This window comes from Nicotiana attenuata, unplaced genomic scaffold (assembly GCF_001879085.1).
Source record: "Nicotiana attenuata strain UT unplaced genomic scaffold, NIATTr2, whole genome shotgun sequence".
In the NCBI taxonomy this organism is placed as follows: domain Eukaryota; kingdom Viridiplantae; phylum Streptophyta; class Magnoliopsida; order Solanales; family Solanaceae; genus Nicotiana; species Nicotiana attenuata.
Window position 1 is genome coordinate 296,328 of NW_017670988.1, and position 20,868 is coordinate 317,195.

General features: G+C 35.3%; 2 protein-coding genes across 3 annotated transcripts; one reads left to right on the forward strand and one right to left on the reverse strand.

Moving 5' to 3' along the window:
- Positions 1-60: 60 nt before the first annotated feature.
- LOC109245042 (DNA-directed RNA polymerases II, IV and V subunit 8B-like) lies at positions 61-11,340 on the reverse strand. Of its 2 annotated transcripts, XM_019412225.1 has the most exons (6): positions 9,195-9,238; positions 8,913-9,010; positions 6,454-6,558; positions 1,752-1,909; positions 1,142-1,236; positions 170-543 (listed from the first exon to the last, which is right to left on the reverse strand). In XM_019412225.1, the coding sequence occupies exons 3-6, from the start codon at positions 6,524-6,526 to the stop codon at positions 426-428; spliced, it is 444 nt and encodes a 147-aa protein (XP_019267770.1). In that variant the 5' UTR covers positions 6,527-6,558; positions 8,913-9,010; positions 9,195-9,238; the 3' UTR covers positions 170-425. The 2 variants fall into 2 exon arrangements, with proteins under 2 accessions (XP_019267769.1, XP_019267770.1); XM_019412224.1 differs by lacking the exons at positions 8,913-9,010; positions 9,195-9,238 and adding an exon at positions 11,243-11,340 and having other exon boundaries at positions 61-543.
- A 5,527-nt stretch (positions 11,341-16,867) lies between these two features.
- LOC109245043 lies at positions 16,868-20,436 on the forward strand. Its single transcript, XM_019412226.1, has 4 exons — positions 16,868-17,068; positions 19,346-19,472; positions 19,595-19,667; positions 20,050-20,436. The coding sequence occupies exons 1-4, from the start codon at positions 17,041-17,043 to the stop codon at positions 20,317-20,319; spliced, it is 498 nt and encodes a 165-aa protein (XP_019267771.1). The 5' UTR covers positions 16,868-17,040; the 3' UTR covers positions 20,320-20,436.
- The last annotated feature ends 432 nt before the right edge of the window (positions 20,437-20,868 follow it).

Sequence of the window (20,868 nt, forward strand, 5' to 3'; positions counted from 1 at the left end):
GTACCTGCTACCTCCACCAGCACAGGTACTGGGTAACTCGGTCCACCAAGGTTTTGACAGTTGAGAAGAAATCACCTAATGTTTTTGCAGATTTGAACATATCGTACAACCAACTTGTTCATTCCAACACAGCCAAAATGAATAACATAAGTGCGTTCACAGAGACCTGTTTTCTAGCAAACACTTCCAAGAACAAACATTTTGCCAAGAGAAAAGTCATACATCTTAATTAAGTTCAGAACTGTACATAATTTCGCCAACAACGTTGCAGTTCAACAGCAGAGGTTTCACGTTGACAGGCAAATATCTTGCAAACAAAGTCTCTGCTCCATCTCTCCATAAAAAAGAAAAGGAAACGAAAAGAAAATGTCATGAAAATGCAGCAACCCAGAATTCCAGGATTCAAGAGCAACAACAAATGGAGTTCACTTCGTCATCTTCCTCAAAAGAAGATAGAGCTTCTCATCGAGCTTGAACTTTTGCACCTTGAGGGGATCACTTTTCAACATCAGCTGAAGTCCTCCGAAGGAGACATAAACCACTCTGACAAGAGGGGAAAGGAGAATGAACAAATCAATAGGCTGTCTAAGAGTTTGAATCTCTAGGCTTATTGACTTTTGAAAATCTAAGAAACAACGTCACAGCCACAAATTTATTCCTATGATAGGCCATGAGATGTTTTAAATCATTTCTACAAACTACAACAGTACTGAAGAGAGCTTTCAGTTGTGTTAATTGTCCACAGGCCCAGAGGCCTGGAGTTGTCTGCAGCACTGGAGAAGAAATATCTTGTTGTGAACATCCCCCTTTTTCCATTCTTAACTAATCATTTTTCCTATCCAAACAACATATCTGACACCATCGCTGCATGATGAAATGGTGAAACATCTGTCAATGTTGACCAACCGAGATTGGATTTGACGAGATTGGATCTGTTGGGTATATAACTACTATAGTGGAATTAGTGGGTGCTATTAATCCAAAGTGAAATTTAGATAGTGACTGCTGCAAAGCTGCATGCACTGAATTAGTTGGTGGACTGCTGCAAAGCTGCATGCACTGAATTTTTTTCTCCTAGCTTATAGATAGATCTAGAAGTTAAACCAATACATTGGAATAAATGGGATGAGCAAGTACATACACTTTTTTGTCAGGTCCTGATGTGTCCATTGAAACCTTATAAACTAGCCCATGCACGATGTATTCAAATTTGTCAGCAAGAGATTTTTGCTCTCCCTGCAATTGCAGAAAGTTAAAGCGCATAGCCACTAGCCAGTGTAGAACAATCTAAATGTAGTGGCCACGCCTCTGAACCTACACATTACTGTTGCCAAAAAGCCTTGGGAGTAGCAAAAACAAATTAATAAAAAGAGGCTTCCAACATTTCTTAGTTGGTTAATAATGAAATTTATTTAGATTCAAGAAAATAAAACCAAATGGTTGGCTTTTTTCCCCATAAATATCTTTACTTCGATTTGGAGATCATCAAACAAAAGGAAAATAAAAGGCAAACCTACCCAAGAATTTAAAGACAATGATATGTGGCATTCTGAATATCCAACTACTAGATCAAAATCACAACTTCCTTCCCAAACATGATTTATGGACTTACCAAGCAACCTACTAAAATCGTATAAATGATTATATATGACATATCAGGGAGAGAAGATTACCATATTTCTGTTAATCATCAAATGGATCTTCCAAGACAATTAAAGAGGAAGATTCAAATAAGTAAAAGGAACAAATACCTCAGGAGGATGGCTAGTTACAGCTGACCCATCCATATTCAACGTCTTTGATATAACCATCCTATACAACTCTCTTGGCTGCATAGGGTATAGTTCTGAGTTGATATCTAGCTGTATCGATGTTTCGCCATCATGACATCTTGCTTCTATGCGAGAAACTAAAGAAATTGACAGAAACTTCAGTCTAAAGATCAATGATACAGAAACGGAAATGCAACAGAAGAACATAGTAAAGTTGATAATGATAATTATTTTGCCTCCCCGAACATCTAACGTCACTCCCAAAACAAAATCAGAACAAACATACTGTACCCAGCAAAAATACCCAGGTAGTTCTCATCTACGTTAAGAGAACTCGGTGTAGGATATAGAAACAAGTCAACCAAGCAAATTCAAATATAAAAATAATTAAGAGCCGGAGTTGATTTTGAGAAAGAGCTTTACATGAATCTGAAAGACATTCTGACATTATAATTATCTTTTTTTTATAGCACCAATTAATTATCAACTTCTTCTCTATAGAAGGGTCAACATCCACATACTTAGTTTATGCATGACAAACTTTATACATACAAATGCCACTGAGTTAACTACTTTTCATCCACTTTTTTTAAAAGAAACACACAATTGATATGCCATTTAGTTCTAGGATGCATGCAGGAGACTTTGTTAGTAGCACATGCACAAGGGCATTGGATAGTACTAGTTCTACGATGCATGCAGGGGATAGGAATACAAAGTTTTTCCATCGCACTGCCAATGCACACAAGAGATCTAACAATATTGACCAACTAGTGATTCAAGATGAAACTGTGGAGGAGCCAAATAGAATAAAGAATGAGATCATTGAATTCTACAAGAAGTTATACTCAGAACCTGAAGAGTGGAGACCTGCAGCCAATTTCGAAAATTGCCCCATAATTTCAGAATTAGAGAAGGAGTCTTTTAAAAGCAAATTTGAGGAGCAAGAAGTCCTGAGCTGCCTAAAGATGTGTGCAAGTGACAAGGCCCCAGGTCCTGATGGATACACAATGGGCTTTTCCATTAAGTGCTGGGATATTTTGAAGCAGGACATCATGGAGGCTTTCAAAAACTTCCATTCCCAGGAGATGTTTGAGAAAAGCTTCAATGCAACATACATAGCTCTAATTCCAAAGAAGACAGGGGCCAAAGAACTGAGAGATTTCAGGCCAATCAGTCTGATAGGGAGCTTCTACAAGCTGCTCTCAAAAGTCTTGACTGAAAGACTTAAGAAGGTGGTAGGCAAACTAGTAGATGCTCAACAGATGGCTTTCATCAAAGGAAGACAAATAATGGATGCAGTGTTGATTGCTAATGAAGCTGTGGACTCAAGAATCAAAAAGAAAAAACCAGGAATTCTATGTAAACTAGATATTGAGAAGGCCTATGATCATGTCAACTGGAGTTTTCTGTTGAAAATGTTAGAACAAATGGGTTTTGGGCAGAAATGGATAAATTGGATGAAATTCTGTATCTCTACTGTCAGATTCTCCATTCTTATAAATGGATCTCCTGAAGGCTTCTTCCCTGCTCATAGAGGTCTAAGACAACGTGACCCCTTATCTCCCTTCCTTTTCATTATAGCCATGGAAGGCCTGAGCAACATGATTAAGACAGCAAAAGTCAATGGATGGGTTAAAGGTTTTGAGGAGGAATGGATCAAACAGTCTAGAGATCACACATCTCCAATATGCTGATGATACTCTAGTTTTCTGTGATGCTGAAGAGGAGCAGTTGAGGTTTTTGAGGATCATCTTGGTTTTGTTTGAGGGAATCTCAGGACTCCACATCAACTGGAGAAAGAGCCATATTTATCCCATTAATGTAGTTTATAATATGGAGCAACTGACACTGGTACTGGGAGGAGAAGTAGGGTCTCTACCTACTATTTACCTTGGGATGCCTTTGGGTGCAAGATCTAAATCCAAAGAGATTTGGAACTCAGTTATTGAAAAATGTGAGAAAAAGCTGTCAAGATGGAAAGCACAATATCTATCAATGGGGGAAAGGCTAGTTTTAATCAACTCAGTTTTAGACTCACTTCCTACTTACATGATGTCCTTGTTCCCAATTCCAGCCGGAATTATACAAAGATTGGACAAACTCAGAAGATCCTTCCTTTGGCAAGGGAATAAGGAGAAAAAGGTATTCCATTTAGTTAAATGGAAATCCCTCACAGTGGTGAAAAGGCAAGGTGGTCTGGGAATCAGAAACTTGAAGAATCAAAACAAGGCTCTCAAAATGAAATGGCTATGGAGATATTCTCAAGAACCCCAAACCTTATGGAGCAAAGTGATCAAAGCTAAATATGGTGAGGAAAATAACTGGGTGTCAAAGAAAGTCAGCACATCATATGGAGTTAGTGTGTGGAAATCCATCGGGGAACTTTGGCCTACAATGAAGAATCACACTTTCATAAGAGTGAACAATGGAAGGAAAACATCATTCTGGAATGATAACTGGTTGGGACATGGATGCCTAAAGGAACTCTACCCTGATATGTTTGGTTTGGCACAAAACCAACAGAAGACAGTAGCTGAAATGTGAAGTTCTCAAGGTTGGGAACTCACTCTTAGAAGACAGTTGAATGACTGGGAGATAGCAAGATTAACTGACCTCTACAACAAGCTGGAGGCATTTAAAGGTACACAGGAAGGGGTGGATTCACTTTGGTGGCAGAGGCACAACAGAGGGGTCTATCAGGTGAATGCAGCATATAAGATTCTGAATCAAAATGATCCACAGATACATGATTGGCCATGGAAGCTTATATGGAGAACCAAGATTCCCTATAAGGTAGCTTGTTTCACTTGGCTGCTAGCAAAGGAAGCTGTCTTAACCCAGGATAATCTCATAAAGAGAGGGTTCTCTTTGTGTTCAAGATGCTTTCTATGTGGGGAAAATGCTGAGACAGTTAGCCATCTATTTCTACACTGCAGGATAACAGACCAACTATGGAAAATTTTTATTAGTCTTAGGAGTATTTCATGGACAATGCCCTCCACGATTACTGAAGTTCTTCTTAGTTGGGAAGAAGCTGGAGCTGAAGCAACTAACAGAGATAGATGGAGGACTGTCCCAACATGTATCGGGTGGACAGTTTGGAAGGAAAGGAACGCTAGATGTTTTGAAGACAGAAGCAACTTAGTGCAGAAGATCAAACTCAATTGTATTCTTCTTTTTTGTTTTTGGTGTAAACAAATTTACACAGAAGATACGCTGTCAATCTTAGACATACTAGGATCTTGCTAGGATTGCACACTAGCACATCTAGTTAGCATTTACCTGTAAATAGGGTTTTCAGTACAACCTATGTACTGATTCTATTAATATATACAAATGTTATCAACTCAAAAAAAAAAAAAAGGTAAAACTTGAACACTATACCAGCGTAAGATAAGTTGAATGCTAAAACAGTCATCTAGTAAACCAAGAACAATCAGACGAGTAAACCATGAAATCCAACTAACAATATTTCAAGAGCTCAAATCGAATATCTAATTATGAACAAAGTGACAGGCAAAAGAAATGCATGACTGTAATCTGATGGAGTTTTGTCAGCTAGAGCTTAAGCTCAGTTGGTAAGATTTTTTTTTAACAGCTCCAAGTGGTGAAGATTTGGGGAAGTTGTTTACTGCAACTGACTTATAAAATCTAGCATTAATGCGGTCAACAATTCCTGACTGTGATGTGATGTGATGGAATTTTGTCAGCTAGAGTTTAAGCTCAATTTGTGAGTTTTTTCTTATCATGTCCAAGTTGGGGAGATTTTTACTGCAACTGACTTGAATATCTAGTATTTATGCAGTCAATAATTCTTAAAAATACTGTGTATTTCATTCTGATACACCTCTTGGCTCTTGTATACGAAATTGTTTTTTGCCAACAACAACAAAAAACCCAGTATAATCCCACAAGCAGCGGAGTCTGGGGAGGATAGAGTGTACGCAAACCTTACCCCTACCTTGAAGATAGAAAAGTTGTTTCCGATAGACCCCGACTCAAGGAAAGACCATTTAATCATCAAAAAGGAAGGTCCTAACGGGCTGACAAGTTTTAGTTACTGGGCTCTCGTTAATCAAAATATACTTGGCATTCTCATTCTACTATTCCTTTCAGCATATCCCTCAACATAAAGCACTTCCTCGAGGGAAAGAATATTTCATGATACCTATAGATCTAAGTCACCATTCCATCTATTGGTCATGAATGTTCTTTAAGAGTGTTTATAGAGTGTGAATGGGACTATATGGCATCTAGATGAGTATTTTTTCACATATATCCACAAATGTGCAAAATAAATATATTAGGTCGTAGGATGTGATAATTCCATAGCCGAACATTTCCTAACATGCTTCAGAAATATTGACTGTACAATATACTACTACTGGCGCATTTCTACTCCAGAAAAACAAAACTCAAGGGATCTCAAAGAATTCGTCTTACCAAGCCCAGCTTGGAAGGCATCAATAGGAGATATCAAATTATCAATACTTTCCTATTTATGTCTTCCAATGGCCACATAGTCCCTTTCCAACAAACAAAAATGCGAGCTAGGAGAAGAATAAAGGAAGATAGTACAGAGAGAGAACCTGGAGACCAACAATCGTCACGGTAATACTGTTCCTTAAAAGCATTGCATGCAGTATCAATATGATATGGAGTAAATGGAAGATAATACCTTTGTCATACTTTTTGCCATCAGCATCCACCTTTCGAATCTTAATAATTTCGTCAAAGTGAAACGCATCCATTTTCAGAGATAAGCTTCCCGAACAGATATCACCTAATCACAGAAGGAAAAGAGTCAAAAGGAGAGTCATAATCAGTGACAATCATACATGTCTAATCTTTTATCGATTAGGTGAGAGATAAACTGACTTCTGCAGTACATAATTTCCTCGGATGTCCCCGATGAAATTGACTAATCTTTTATCCATTAGGTGAGAGACAAGAAATCAGCAACATCCTTAAACTAATACAGGATTAGTAAATGCTTAAATCAGGATGTATTTCCTAAAGCAAAGGCCACAATAGTTTTTAAATCACTGTACGGGTGTATCTAAAAGAGATAATGCAGTGGATATCAGAAGGAAAAGAAAAAAAGAGGGGGAACGATCAAGTATCTTTTCACGAGAACATTCTCAATCTGCAGAGGGATTAAGATCTAACCTCTCAGCACTATTTCCCAGAACAAAATAGCAGACTTTGACCAACTTTAACAAGTTTTCTACCTCATCATAAATCTAAGCATCTTAACTTGGGCAATACCATATTAAGAACTGATCCTGGAGACAGAAATCTTAGATGTTTGTGGCTAAGTGAGGGAGATAGAAGTACCAAGTATTTCCAAAAGATGGCCAACAGTCACAAGAGATACAATTGCATTGATAGGCTCAAAGTGGGGGAAGACATTATTGAGGACAAGAACCAAATCAAACAGGAAATATTGGGCCTCTATGAAGGCCTCTACTCTGAAGCTGAACACTGAAGACCAACAGCTAACTTTGAAGATTTGGCCTGCATCTCAGAGGAGGAAAATGAGGAGCTTGAAAAAGAGTTTGGGGGAAGAAGAAATACTAGCCGCCATCAAGTCCTGTGCTCCGGATAAGGCACCAGGTCCTGATGGATTCACCATGGGATTCTTTCAGAAGGCTTGGGTCATAATCAAATCTGACGTCATTGGTGCCATGAATCATTTTCACCAACACTGCCATATGGTGAGATCTTGCAATGCTTCAATCATTGCATTGATCCCAAAAAGAAAGGGGGCTATTGAACTAAAAGATTATAGACCTATTAGTCTAATTGGCAGTGTCTATAAGATCGCAGCAAAACTTTTAGCTAAAAGATTGAAAACTGTAATATGCAAGCTTGTTTCGGGGAGAAAATGCTTTTCTAAAAGGTAGACAAATCACAGATGCTTCACTTAAATGAGGTACTGGATTGGAAGCAAAAGAAAGCGGAGTCTGGAATTCTATGCAAGCTCGATATAGAAAAGGCATTTGATCAAGTAAACTGGCAATATCTTTTCACTATCTTAAAGAAGATGGGTTTCGGGGAGAAATGGCTCTAGTGGATAAAGTTCAGCATTACATCATTCAAGTATTCAATCCTAGTGAACTCCAGTCCAATTGGTTTTTTTTCTCCCCAAAAAGGAATCAGGCAAGGGGACCCTCTGTCCCCTTTTCTCTTCATCCTAGCCATGGAAGGTTTGAGCAAAATGCTAGACAAGGCCAGAGAATTACAATGGATTCAAGGTTTTGAAATTGGCACCAATGCTGAAAATACAGTCACTATATCTCATTTGCTATATGCAGACGACACTCTAATTTTTTGTGGAGCAAAGGTATCACAGGTGCAATATTTAAATCTGACAATGCTCATATTTGAAGCCCTATCTGGACTCCACATCAACATGATAAAGAGCATTATATACCCGGTTAATGAAGTACAGAATTTGGAAATGCTAGCAGATATTTTATGCTGTGAGATAGGCTCATTTCCAACAACCTATCTGGGACTCCCTTTGGGTGCTAAGCACAAATCAACTGAAATCTGGAATGGAGTGGTGGAGAAATTTGAAAAGAAACTAGCTACATGGAAAATGCAATACTTATCCATTGGGGGCAGACTCACGCTCATCAATAGTGCCCTAGACAGTATCCTACGTATCTTATGTCTCTTTTTCCCATCCCCTCAAAGGTACAGAAGAAACTAGACAGAATCAGAAAGGAACTTTTTATGGGAAGGCAATAGCGAATCACACAAGTTTCATTTAGTGAAATGGGGGAGAGTGACATTGCCTAAAACTCTTGGAGGCCTGGGCATCAAAAACATTGCCACACATAATAGATGCCTACTCATGAAATGGCTGTGGAGATATGTGCAAGAGGAGCAGTCAACCTGGAAGAAAGTCGTGAATGCAAGACACGGGGTCCAGAGTAACTGGTGTACAAAAGTCTCTAGGGCGGCAGATGGGGTTGGACCTTGGAAATACATAATCAAACTATGGGGGGAGTTCAGCCAGAATAGCAAATTTCAAATTGGTAATGGGGCTAATGTTAAGTTTTGGAAAGACAAGTGGCTAGGGGATTCAACTCTACAAAATGACTTTCCAAACCTTTATAGCAAGCAGACCTGATTCAACTGTCTCTCAGAATAGAGCAGACAATTCTTGGTTTCCAATCCTCAGAAGAAATGTGCAAGACTGGGAATCAGGTGAATTACTTAGCCTTCTGGAACAATTGGAGAAATGCATGGTCAATGAGCAGCTTCCAGATAAACTCATATGGGGAGCAAGTACTAAAGGAATATACACAGTGAAAGCAGGATACCTACATAATATTAGCCAAAATGAAATGGTGGACAATTGGCCTTGGAAGCTCATCTGGAAAACAAAATTGAAAGCAGGATACCTACATAATATTAGCCAAAATGAAATGGTGGACAATTGGCCTTGGAAGCTCATCTGGAAAACAAAATTAACCCCCAAAGTTATATGTCATAGCTGGACTGCATTGAAGGAAGCGTGCCTCACTCAAGAGAATCTTTGCAAAAGGAGAATTCCCATAGTTAATAGATGCTACATGTGCCAGCAGGATTTTGAAACAAACAGACATCTATTTTTGCATTGTCCAGTTGCTACGGATATTTGGAATATGTTCCTTTCAGTTTTAGGACTCAGTTGGGTGATGCCACTTGCCAGAGAGTAGTAAAGATGCTTATAGTAGCTGGAGTCTATGGAAAGTTGGTAAATCCATCAGCAAGATCTGGAAAATGATTCCTGGATGTATCTTTTGGGCTATTTGGACAGAAAGGAATAGAAGATGTTTTGAGGGTTTAACAACTCCTAATTACTCCTTGAAAGCTAATTGTATAGTTTTGTTATATAGCTGGAGTAACCTCTCCCCTATTAGCTCCCCCGAATTATATTTGGATTTTGTTAGCTCCCTAACACTAGCATAGGACCATCTGTACAGAGCTAACATATCAGCTTTTGTATTAGCACCTGGACAGTGCTCTTTTGCATCTTCTTGATGCTTTTTATAATATCTCTTACTTCATCAAAAAAAAAAAAGAAAAACGAAAAAGGAAAAAATTGAAAGAATCTGAAAGTTGCAAAGCGAAAAAAAAATTGAAGTTATCCAGCACAAGTACGTCTAACATTTAGAAACAACTACGATAACCATAGGATAGAAGAAATTTTATAAAAAAAATCCTGGATAAGATCGATACTCAAAGAAGAAAACAATCTTAAAATCCAACCTACCCCGTCCTGAAGGAAGCATCCATATTATTCCTCTATACTTAAATCAATTGCACAAGAACAAACATTAAGCCAAGGAAAGCCCTTCCAGTTTTTAATTTCTCCAACTTTCATCAAGTTTGCAACTTTCCACCACTTCATCGTAGTTAACAATACCTTTACATAACTTGCCCACATGTTCAAAACCTATTCGATGACCTTTTTTCCCCTGATATGGTAAACCCAGACCCACCCCCACCCCCTCCAAAACCGCCCTACAAGTGGCCTTTTCCCACATTGCTCTCCTGGTGACCCAGACCCCCAACCTTATGATTGGAGCTAAAGGGTCCTTACCACTAGGCTATCCTTCCAAAACTTATTCCTATAACATCTTTAAGAAAATAATTGACCTAATAGCATACCAGTTCAGACCAGCAATTGGCTCAGAACTTCTTTTCTTGTTTAACCTAACTAACTAAGAAATAAAGGGAATTCGCTAAACTTCCAGTATCAAAGCCCCAGCATTGAGTGATCAAAAATCTTTCAAATTCAAGTTATTACGACTCGGATAGTGTACACTTCTATATCAATCAAAAAGAAAAAAATTATACACTTTCCCTGGAAGAGTTGCCATGCAAGCAAATTGAGAATTGTGATATGCTATTTCATAAAATCAGCAAATTAGCAATCAAACTATAAGCTACCTTTTAATAACTTAGTAGCAATATTTGTTCCCAAGCCCCACCGAGATTGAGGAAACGTGACTCCCATAATCTTTCTTCAGTAGTAATTGTAACAACTTAAGCATTACAAAATACACTCTATTTTAAGAAATTATTGATCTTTCCATCGGGCTTTCTTGAAGAGCATCAACTATGATATAAAGAAGCCTAGCATATATTCAAAGCATATACAATTACATTTTTAGGTCATGCAGCAATTTTCCACCTCATTCTAGTATTATAACTCAAAATAATTGGGTCAACTACACATATTAACCCGTTTCATTCAATACACACATTGCATTCAATATTGTGAGAATTCAACATAATTTGACAATTTTTATGCGGTGAAATTAACCAACTCTCCAATTATTAACAGACCACAAAAAATCAGATAAAATTTGACTAGTGACGATGTTAATCAGCAGTAAAATAGAAGACAACTAAGAAAAACAAAAAGTCAAGAATCAATAATCAGTATAACTCCGAAAGAGACCAACCTGCAGCTTTGAGGAAGAGGGTTTAACAGTCCTTTGGTGTTTTCGCCTGTCTATTACAGGGTTTTAAGAGGAACATTTTTTGGCGTTTTTTTTTAATTTTTATTTTTCTCTTAATTTTTTCCTTCTTTGATGATGATATTACATTTACGTCCCATATGAAAAACTGAGATCTATTTGGCACACCTAATTCTAAGAATAAGTACTACTCCTAGTCCTTAATAATTTGTCCCTCAACTTTGAGTCTTGACACTCAGATATAACAAAATGCTAGGTCTTCTCTCTCTTGTTTTTGTTTTTTTTCTTTATTTATTTGATTTTTAACTGACTTTACTTTTTTTCAACACTTCTTTTTCGTTATAATCTACTTTCGCCAGATGTATTAACTTTTGTCTGTTCCTAAACACTATTCTGGAGAAAGAAGAGACATTGCTATATAATTTTTCTTGTTCATTTGTTAGCATAAGAACTTAAAAGAAAAAAATATAAATGACCTTGAAGACCCAATTCATTTTGTGCGTAAAAGAGAATGTCAAATTTTTGCAATGCGTATTGCATAGCAGTTTTTGTATTATTATTCACCTTATAACAATTTATGCATTTTTTTCCGGGAAATTACCAGTTATGTCCATTTATAAGTAGCTCATTACAAAAATTGGCCAATTGATAAAATATTACTAATATTAGCCAAATTAGCCAATTAGCTATTTGTAGCAAAAAATATCAAATTTTTGCTTTGTTTTGAGTGGGTGTTATTAGAATAGATTGGGCACAACTTAAGAAGCTTGAATCTCAGTTTTGGGATGATTTGGTGAATTTTTGAGGTGGTTTGAATTGAAAATTCGAAGTAAAAGCTGAACATGAAAAAAAATGATATGTGTATCAGACTGTGTATCATTTGTGTATCACGTATGTATCAATTGTGTATCACATGTATATCCATGTATACCTGTGTGTGTGATACATGCGTGATGCATGTTTGATACATGTGTCGCAGAAGACTTTTTTGAACTCGATTTAATTACGAATTTTGATACAAAACCAGTCCAAATCACCTCCAATCTTCCTCAAATTTTGTATATTGACTTATCTATATATTTTCAGTGAATTTCAACTATACTCATTGAAAAAAAATTCCTTTTTTGTTTAGATTTTTGGAATATTATATAGATTTTTGTATTTCATCACCTTATTTGCTACCCCGTCCATGAAATTTCCTTTCCGTCTTATATCTAATGTTGCTAATCACGCTTAAAAATATGGAAGGTGATTTTTGCATGTGATTCTTTGAGAGAAAGAACCCTATTATTTGGTTTTTCAATTTTTGTTGGTTAGTTTTGGTAAGTCTATGACTAATGGCTAGAGGTTGGTAAGTTGAAATTTATTTGGGACATTTATGTAAGTTTCCCTTTTTTTCCTCTAATAATAATTTTTATATTTTTTATATTATAATCATTGCATAATTATATTACGAATCAACTGACCCCTCATACTCCCTTTGTTTTATTTGATGTGACTCCATTTTCTCCTTCTTACTCAGCTTTAAAAAGAATAACACAATCTCATATTTGAAAATAACTTGACCTTAATTAAACTTCATATTTTATCGTTAATGAAAAATGTTATAGCAACAAAAATACTAGTCGTTTGTAAGATTATAAATTTCAATAGTCTTCCTTTGTTAAACTCCATACATAGTAAACAACGCTAGGAAGAAAAAAAAAAGTATTACACTTTAAGGGGTGGTTGGTTTGTGAACAGGTTAATACTAGGGCTTATAATAAGGACTAAATATTATCTATTTTAGATTTTTTATTCATTCAATTAAAAATGTAATATAATATGAAATGTTATAAATAGTCACTTTCTCCCTATAAATAGAGGGTTATATTCCATTGTAATTCATCCCAAAATTCAATAAGAATTCCCTCTCTCTCTTTCTCTACAATATTGTTCTTCTACTTTTATTGTTTCATAACACGTTATCAGCACGAGACTCTAACCACTTGAGTAAAAGCTTTGGGATTGAGCATAATGATTGTCAATTGTTCCATGAACTTCCTTCATGATTAAATTCTGGATTTAAGGTATGTATTTTACCGTATTTTTCTCTTTTATTCTATAATTTGATTTTAAATACAAACAAATACAATAAATTTTGATTATAACTCTAATGGAGTTAGTAAGAAATTATAACCACTCGAAGTGGTAAAGTTTCTATATCTTGCCATGATCAAATTTATGTATGATTGTGAGCACAAGAAGTGGAAGCCTGTCCCATTGAATTTGCTTTATTCTCATTCCTTTAAGAGAATGTGATAGCAGTATATGATAAAGTCTGAAAGAAGACAAAATTATTACCGTGAAGGTATCAATAGATGTGGACGTGGCAATAGACGAAATTATAATCGTCATCATTGTGATAATGAGAATAATAAGGATTCTCAAAATAATCCTTCATTCTGTGAAAGTAATATTTGTCATTGATTTGACATGAGATTTTATAAAGCACATATAGATAATTATGGTACATTCATGATGTGAATGTGACAACATCTGATTTATGAATACATATTCATTCTTGGAAGAATATGAACGTGCTAGTGGTAGTGAATATACCACACTCACCTCTAGAAGGAGGTTTGAGATGATATAAGAAAATAATGTCATTTTTATGGCATGAATGGTCATTGGTCATGTACCTATTGTACGCCAAAATATTTTGGCAATGTGATTATTAAAGGACAACAATAATACAAGAAACATATCTTGCATATAATTTTGACCATGACCATAATGGTATAACTTTCTCCGTAAAAGAGATATTCACCATATGGATATTGATGAATATGTGATAGTACAAAATTAATTGAGAACTCTACAAGAGCCAATTATACTATTTTGGAGTAACACAATTTATTACCAATAAGGTATTGTGTTGTAGTAAGTCTCAAAGAAACTTATTGAGTTTCTAAAGTATTCGCGAAAGCGATTGGTTATATTGAGACTATAAATAAAGGAAAGATTTAATATCTTATATTACTACAACTTGTAGCGCGGTGACATATATGTGAAAAACTACCCGCTTTATTCTCCAGTTTGTACTACACAAATAAAATAATACCACAATAAAGTGGATATTTATTGATATAAAAACTCATATCATAATAAACTTGAAGTTTATTAATAATTGCACATGTCATGGTGTAAATCTGAAGTTTATCAATATTGATAATTTATTCAGTTGGCATAATTGGTTTACCCATATCAATTTAAATATGATGTGCAAAAATAAAAGAGAATTCACTTGGGTAAATATTAAAGAACTAGAAAGTTCTTTACGAATTCTCTTATGTTGGATGTTCTCATTAATTAATATACCAACTAAAATTGGGATTGAATCCCATGAATGATGGAAACATCAAATGTGAATATGGGCCCATTCACCTGCCATGTATACACATAAGATGCATATATGAGATGGTTATATGTGCAATTATTATTAACCCGCAATCTGGTATTTTTCGAGGTAACTTGCTCAATAATTTAATTTAGAGCATATTCCAGATTTTCTATTCAAGATAGTTTATCTTTATAAGTTGGTTTACATCACAAATGGTTTAGCAAAATAATTTATTAAGTGCCTCTACTTAATAGCTAAATAATTGCTTATGAGAACAAAGTTATCTATATCAGTTTGATATACGTTATATACCAAAGTATATTATTTTCTCCCGTCACAAGTGGTTCAGGGTCAGGAACCAAATAATTCCATCTTATTATTATTGATGTGCAGTGTATATTTTGATTAACACCATAACGCACAAAGGTGGATTCTCAAAGTTGAGGTAACAAGTTAGTTTTTCTAACACGAGGGGGAGACATGATAAACAGTTGAGAAAAAGTTACGTGGAATGAATTATCATTTGTACATCTAGATCCTCGAATAAGATAATATGAAGTTGAAGTTCATAAAAGGATAATTCATTTGCGATATATTGCAAAGCATGCCAGACACATTTGCTGACCCAAAGAAAGTAACTATATTCTCATTGCAAATGCTCCTATTAAGTCCTAGAAGGACAAAGTCTATGGTACACTTAAAGTGTATAGACAATCGGTTTCAAATAAACTTCTTGATAAAGAAGATGAGCAAATGATCTAAATGATCATAACAAAGGAGGCAAGTGATCTAGAAGATCACATGACATAACACTTCATAAAATCTCAGGAGAGATTCAGGTACCTGAAAATATAAATGAAGAGATCTCTATGTTATGTCTTTATGAAAAAAAAAAAAGGAGGTTGGAACCGATAAAAATATCCGTCGACGACATCTATGAAAGCGCTAAGTATATATGAGAATTTTAAGTCCGTTGACACAAAAATATTGGCCAAATAGAAGAGACACAATTCGAATAGAATTTTTTTCATACGAAAGACATATAGTTTTGGACCTTCAGTTCAAACACTTGAAAGTATGAAGCCAATGATATGTGCATTCAGTTTTCGATATCTTATTTGTCTAGCATGACATGAAAACTTGATATGCATCTAATTAAAGTCTATTATATGTATATGACAATCCTTGAAGGATTTAAATCGCTTGAATCATATACAATTCTTGATCTTGAAGTACCACTTCCTCAGTGCAATTTGTGCACAAATGTATCTTGCTATAACTATAGGCATGATAATATGATACCAAGAGTTTTCACCTCTATGTGAAGATATTGAACTGGCGATTCCAACAAGATTATATGAAAACAATTCATCTCTATCAAGAATGATGATTTCAAGGTGCAATATATTCATTCAAGTTAATATGGCTGATTTGTTCATCAAATCTTTACCAAAGATCTTTTGAAGATGGTGCACAAGATTGGAATGCGAATGCTTAAAGATGTGAATTGATGCTCTCATCAGGGGGAGTTAATACGCGTTGTACTCTTTTTCCCTTACAAGGTTTTGTCCCACTGGGTTTTCCTTGCAAGGTTTTTAACGAGGCAACCAAAAGGCGTATTATTAGATGTGTGTACTCATTTTCCTTTTCTAGAATTTTTTTTCATTGGGTTTTATTTTAGTTAAGGTTTTAATGAGGCACATTATCTGTTGAATAGACATTCAAGGGGAGTGTTATAAATAGAATTTTATTTATGGTAAATGTCTATATTTTAAAGAGATCTCAGGGTTTGTAACTTGGTGGCTAAGTCACTTTCTCTCTATAAATAAAGGGTTATATGTCATTGTAATTCATCCCAAAGTTCAATAAGAATTCCCTCTCTCTTTCTCTACAATATTGTTCGTCTACTTTTATTGTTTCATAACACGAAACATGTATTTGATTCTAAACTAGACTATTGTGAAATTTTATTTTTAATTTTAACTTTAGCTTTCCTAGAGGACTTTGGCGGAATAGCTTCTGAGGAGGGCATATTTAACATTTGATTGTTTTACTCCATAAACAGCTAATTCCGAAATTATTATCTTATAGTATATATAAGTATCAAATTATTATAATCTTAATAATCTCGAAATTACGTGTACCGAAGTCAAAAAAAGAAATTTAAGCAAACACAGAATAGAATGATCCTTATATCAAACGAGGGATATAAGACAAACAATATTATTTGACGTGTGCTTGTGGAACTAGTAATAAGAGAGCCTTTCGTTTCTTCTGCCACCTGACAAACTCACATTGGCTTTGTTGGTTTAAGACTGTGTAAGCTTTCCTAGTTCCAATCATTCTTATTCTTTTGGTTTTCAGTTTTCACTCTTTATCTCATCAGCATTTCCAAACCATGGGCCAGATTCTTGACAAACTCCAAGGTAATTTGACCCTTTTCTGTTCTACTTCTGATTTAATTGTGCATCTTGAATAGTTGTAGCAACTGATAATATGCTGTAGCATATGCATCCTTATTCGAATTCAATTTCTTTGGTTTTTGTTAATATATATATCATAATGAATTCCATCATATCTTTTTCTAGCAGTAGCCAGGTGTAGCTTGTATCTTGTATGGATACATGTGGATAGGGGTGGCAAAATGGTTAAAAGAAAAAAGTTAACCACCCATATTATTCCCTAAAAAATGGATCTAACCAATGAGTAACCAATGGATCTAACTTATACATTTGTAAAGCATCAAATTGGGGGTTCCTCAAGTTGGGAGACTAAGAATTCTCCCAAAAGTGATCATATACAAGTCATGGATAATATGGGTAACCTATATTATCCGCCGGTTAACCCGTTTTTTATCTGTATTAAATATGGATCGGGTCGGATAATTGATCTGTTTTTCATTACCCGTTTTCGACCCGAACCATATCCGACCCGACCCGCCCGTTTGCCACTCCTACATGTGGATGTGGTGTGAATCTCCTAGCTGAAAGTTTTAGTTATGTAAAAAGAGGAGCACTTTAGTTTCAACTCTACTAAATCCTGTATTTCTTACACCTTATTGATACATGTAAAAAAAAATCACTTAACTGTAATAAATATCAAACTTTGAACACAGTGGTGAGAAAATGAAGGTTGAAATTATCAGTTTAAATCTTATATCCGCCTTTGTATATGAAGGGTAAAGACTTGTAGTCTCAAAAGATTGATCTTGGTGGTGTTATAGCAATTTCTGACCTGCCAAAATATCATACTTCTTTTTTTTTTTGGCAAAATGTCATACAACAATTTTTTCCTGATTTTCATGATAGAAATGAGTATAGGGATTTCCCTTTTTCTGCTTGTTTGATTGTGCTGGAGTTTATACTGATAAATTATCTCGTCCGATTAGTGTTACTATTTAACAAGGCTTTGCATCTTTTATTGATTTTGAATGAATAAAAATTAGCAACAAACCATTTGAGTTGATTTTTTTAGTTCAAACAACCAATTGCAGTTATTGGGATGATTCAATTGTTGAAAGGCAAATTTCAACAAAAGTATCCTTTGTGGTTAGAAGGAGTGGCTATCACAATTTAGATAGAAATCAAGTTTAACTGATGAAGGATGTACAATTTATTGAGAAAAGTGACTATCGAAAAGAGATTATTTTATGGATATGTTCTAGAAATTCTCGTAATTTTTAAGTTTGACTCTTCTAACACTGGAAATCTTAAGAAAAACTACATTAGAACTTTAGAAGCAAAGATGGGTTCATGTCCTGCTGCATTATGCTATCTTTATATATTGTGGTATGTTTACAGTACTTTCCTCAGACCCCACTATGTGGGATTATACTAGATATGTTGTTGTTGCTGTTGTAGTTGTTGTTGTTTAGTTTGCAGTGGTATCCCATTTACGTGCTACATATTGTGAGGTTGTGTAACTTCATCCTTATCAATTCTCTCCAACAATTACAAGAACAACTAGGACTCAGCCCCATATGGATCCTCTCTTCTGCATTTAAGCTCAACTCATACCATCTTTATTTTTTTTTTGATGACCAGAAATCCGTCTGGGACCGATCCTTTGGACCAACAGCAGCCTTCGAAACTCGGTGGATAATGGGCCTGCCCCTCTACCCCTCTCCATTTAAATACTAGGCTTTGCTTTGCATGGTGTGGGGGCTTGAACCTGTGACCTAAGACACAAATCCACTCATATCATCTTTATTGGTTCTCTCCAACAATTACAACAACAACTACGACTCAGCCCCATATGGATCCTCTCTTCTGCATTTAAGCTCAATTCATATCATCTTTATCGGTTCTCTCCAACAATTATTGCACATTTTTAATTACTGTAACCTCAGTGCTCTTCTTTTGTGGCTGTCAAAAGTAAAATACTTGGCTGTTACTTGTGTGTCTTTCATGTAGAAGAACATCACATTCTACAGTTTTTGTGTATTAACATTGTCTACATCTTACGACAGCTTATTTTACTCTTGTTTACCTCACATTTCATTGAGTCTATGACTTGGGGTTGATATTATAACAATTATAGCTTGCCGACCTATAATATACTATCACTTTTCATAACCTGTAGTACCAGGTGATGTAACATTTTGGGGTATTTAAGGCTTTACAGGTTCCAGTCCACAGGCAGTTAACTGTAACAAAGATAAATGTGATTCTTATTCTAATTTAGGTTGTTACTAACTGTTGCAGGGAAGCAATGGAGAGAGAAACAGATGCGAAAGATTACAGACAAGGTGTTTTATCGTTTCAAAAATGAAACAGGAAGAGCTAATCTGAAGTTTGAAGACCTTTATATTGCCGTTCTACTTGTCTACAAGTAAGCCAATAATTTCTTTTTCAGCCTCATTCATGCAATACCTTGTGGAGAACATTATACCTTTTTATTTTTTCGTTTATTACTTGAGAAGGTGTTGCATCTAATCACTTGTGTTCTTGCAGTGATATAAACAAGCTTTTGCCTGGTCCTCACTTTGATCCTCCTCCTAAAGAAGAAGTTAGAGCCTTGATGCAGGTATGCTGCATTTTAACTGATTGGTCACTTGAACCATTTTGCACAAGATATCATTTAGGCAGAGTTAATTGTCCACACATTGTTAGATTGAAAACTAGAGTTTCATCTTTTGCTATAGTAATGACTCTCAGTTCTAACGATGCATCTTATGTTCCTTCTCTGAGAATTAGTGTTTTCTTAGCCTTATGAAACTTAATCTTGGGTAATATATCGACATGAATTTAGAAATAAACTTTATTAGTTTACTGGCCCTTTTCCTTCATACTGAACAATGGGTGTTTCTTTTTCACTTTGACTTTTAGAGTAATCGTAATCTAGGGGATTGTTTCATTTTTATAACAGTATTATTTGATCTTTTTTTTTTTTTTTCTCGTTGTTACAGGAATGTGACATGAATCTTGACGGGGAACTAGATCATGAAGAATTCGTCAAGTTTATTAAAAAGTTAACAAAGGATACATTCATCACTGTGAGTCAGGGACTGATTATTACATTGGCAGTAGCACCAACAGTTGCTCTTATAACAAAGAGGACAACAGAAGGAGTTCCTGGTGTTGGGAAGGTAGTGCAGAAGATCCCAAATGCTGTTTACGCTTCCCTTGTGACCCTCACGGTTGTCATGTTTCAGAAAGCAGTTGAAGCTAGGGAATAGTGCAGTTTGTTTTCTTACAGAAACAAGTTTCTACTTAATGTGTATAATTAAGATAACAGACATCTGCTACAAACTTGATTTTGAGTATCTCATTGTTGCACACAACAAATTCCAGAAGTCTCTTGTGAATTACGATGATATATATATATATATATATATATATATATATATATATATATATATATATATATATATATATATATCCTGGCATTAGTCTAATATGTCAATTCATGCTTTGGTTGGGCAGCTCACAACTTTTACATTTTGTTTGGCGCAATTGGTGATGAGTGCCTTTTCTCACCACACGCATTATAGAAGTTTTTCTTTTATGTTTGATTATAGCCTAATGGATTTAATCCATTTTCTCATAAAAGTTTACTGCAGAAGGAGGAAATAAGCAACGAATTTTAATTGGATTGGAGTTCAATGGGAATCATTTTCAGTTGATCTTTGACTTCACAAATAAGAGTGTTCATTTGATACAAATAGCAAAGACATAGCAAGACCATTTACTCCAATATCTGAAAATTTGTTCTGTTGCCACTTTTG

Bases quoted from the DNA above. Each gene is read 5' to 3' on its own strand.
- LOC109245042 (XM_019412224.1), bottom strand. From the start codon at position 6,526: ATGGATGCGTTTCACTTTGACGAAATTATTAAGATTCGAAAGGTGGAT. The intron at 1,910-6,453 runs GTATTATCTTCC...CAATTTCTTTAG, and splicing joins TGGCAAAAAGTATGACAAAG to TTTCTCGCATAGAAGCAAGA. The intron at 1,237-1,751 runs GTATTTGTTCCT...CTGCAATTGCAG, and splicing joins TAACTAGCCATCCTCCTGAG to GGAGAGCAAAAATCTCTTGC.
- LOC109245043 (XM_019412226.1), top strand. From the start codon at position 17,041: ATGGGCCAGATTCTTGACAAACTCCAAG. The intron at 17,069-19,345 runs GTAATTTGACCC...TAACTGTTGCAG, and splicing joins GATTCTTGACAAACTCCAAG to GGAAGCAATGGAGAGAGAAA. The intron at 19,473-19,594 runs GTAAGCCAATAA...GTGTTCTTGCAG, and splicing joins GCCGTTCTACTTGTCTACAA to TGATATAAACAAGCTTTTGC.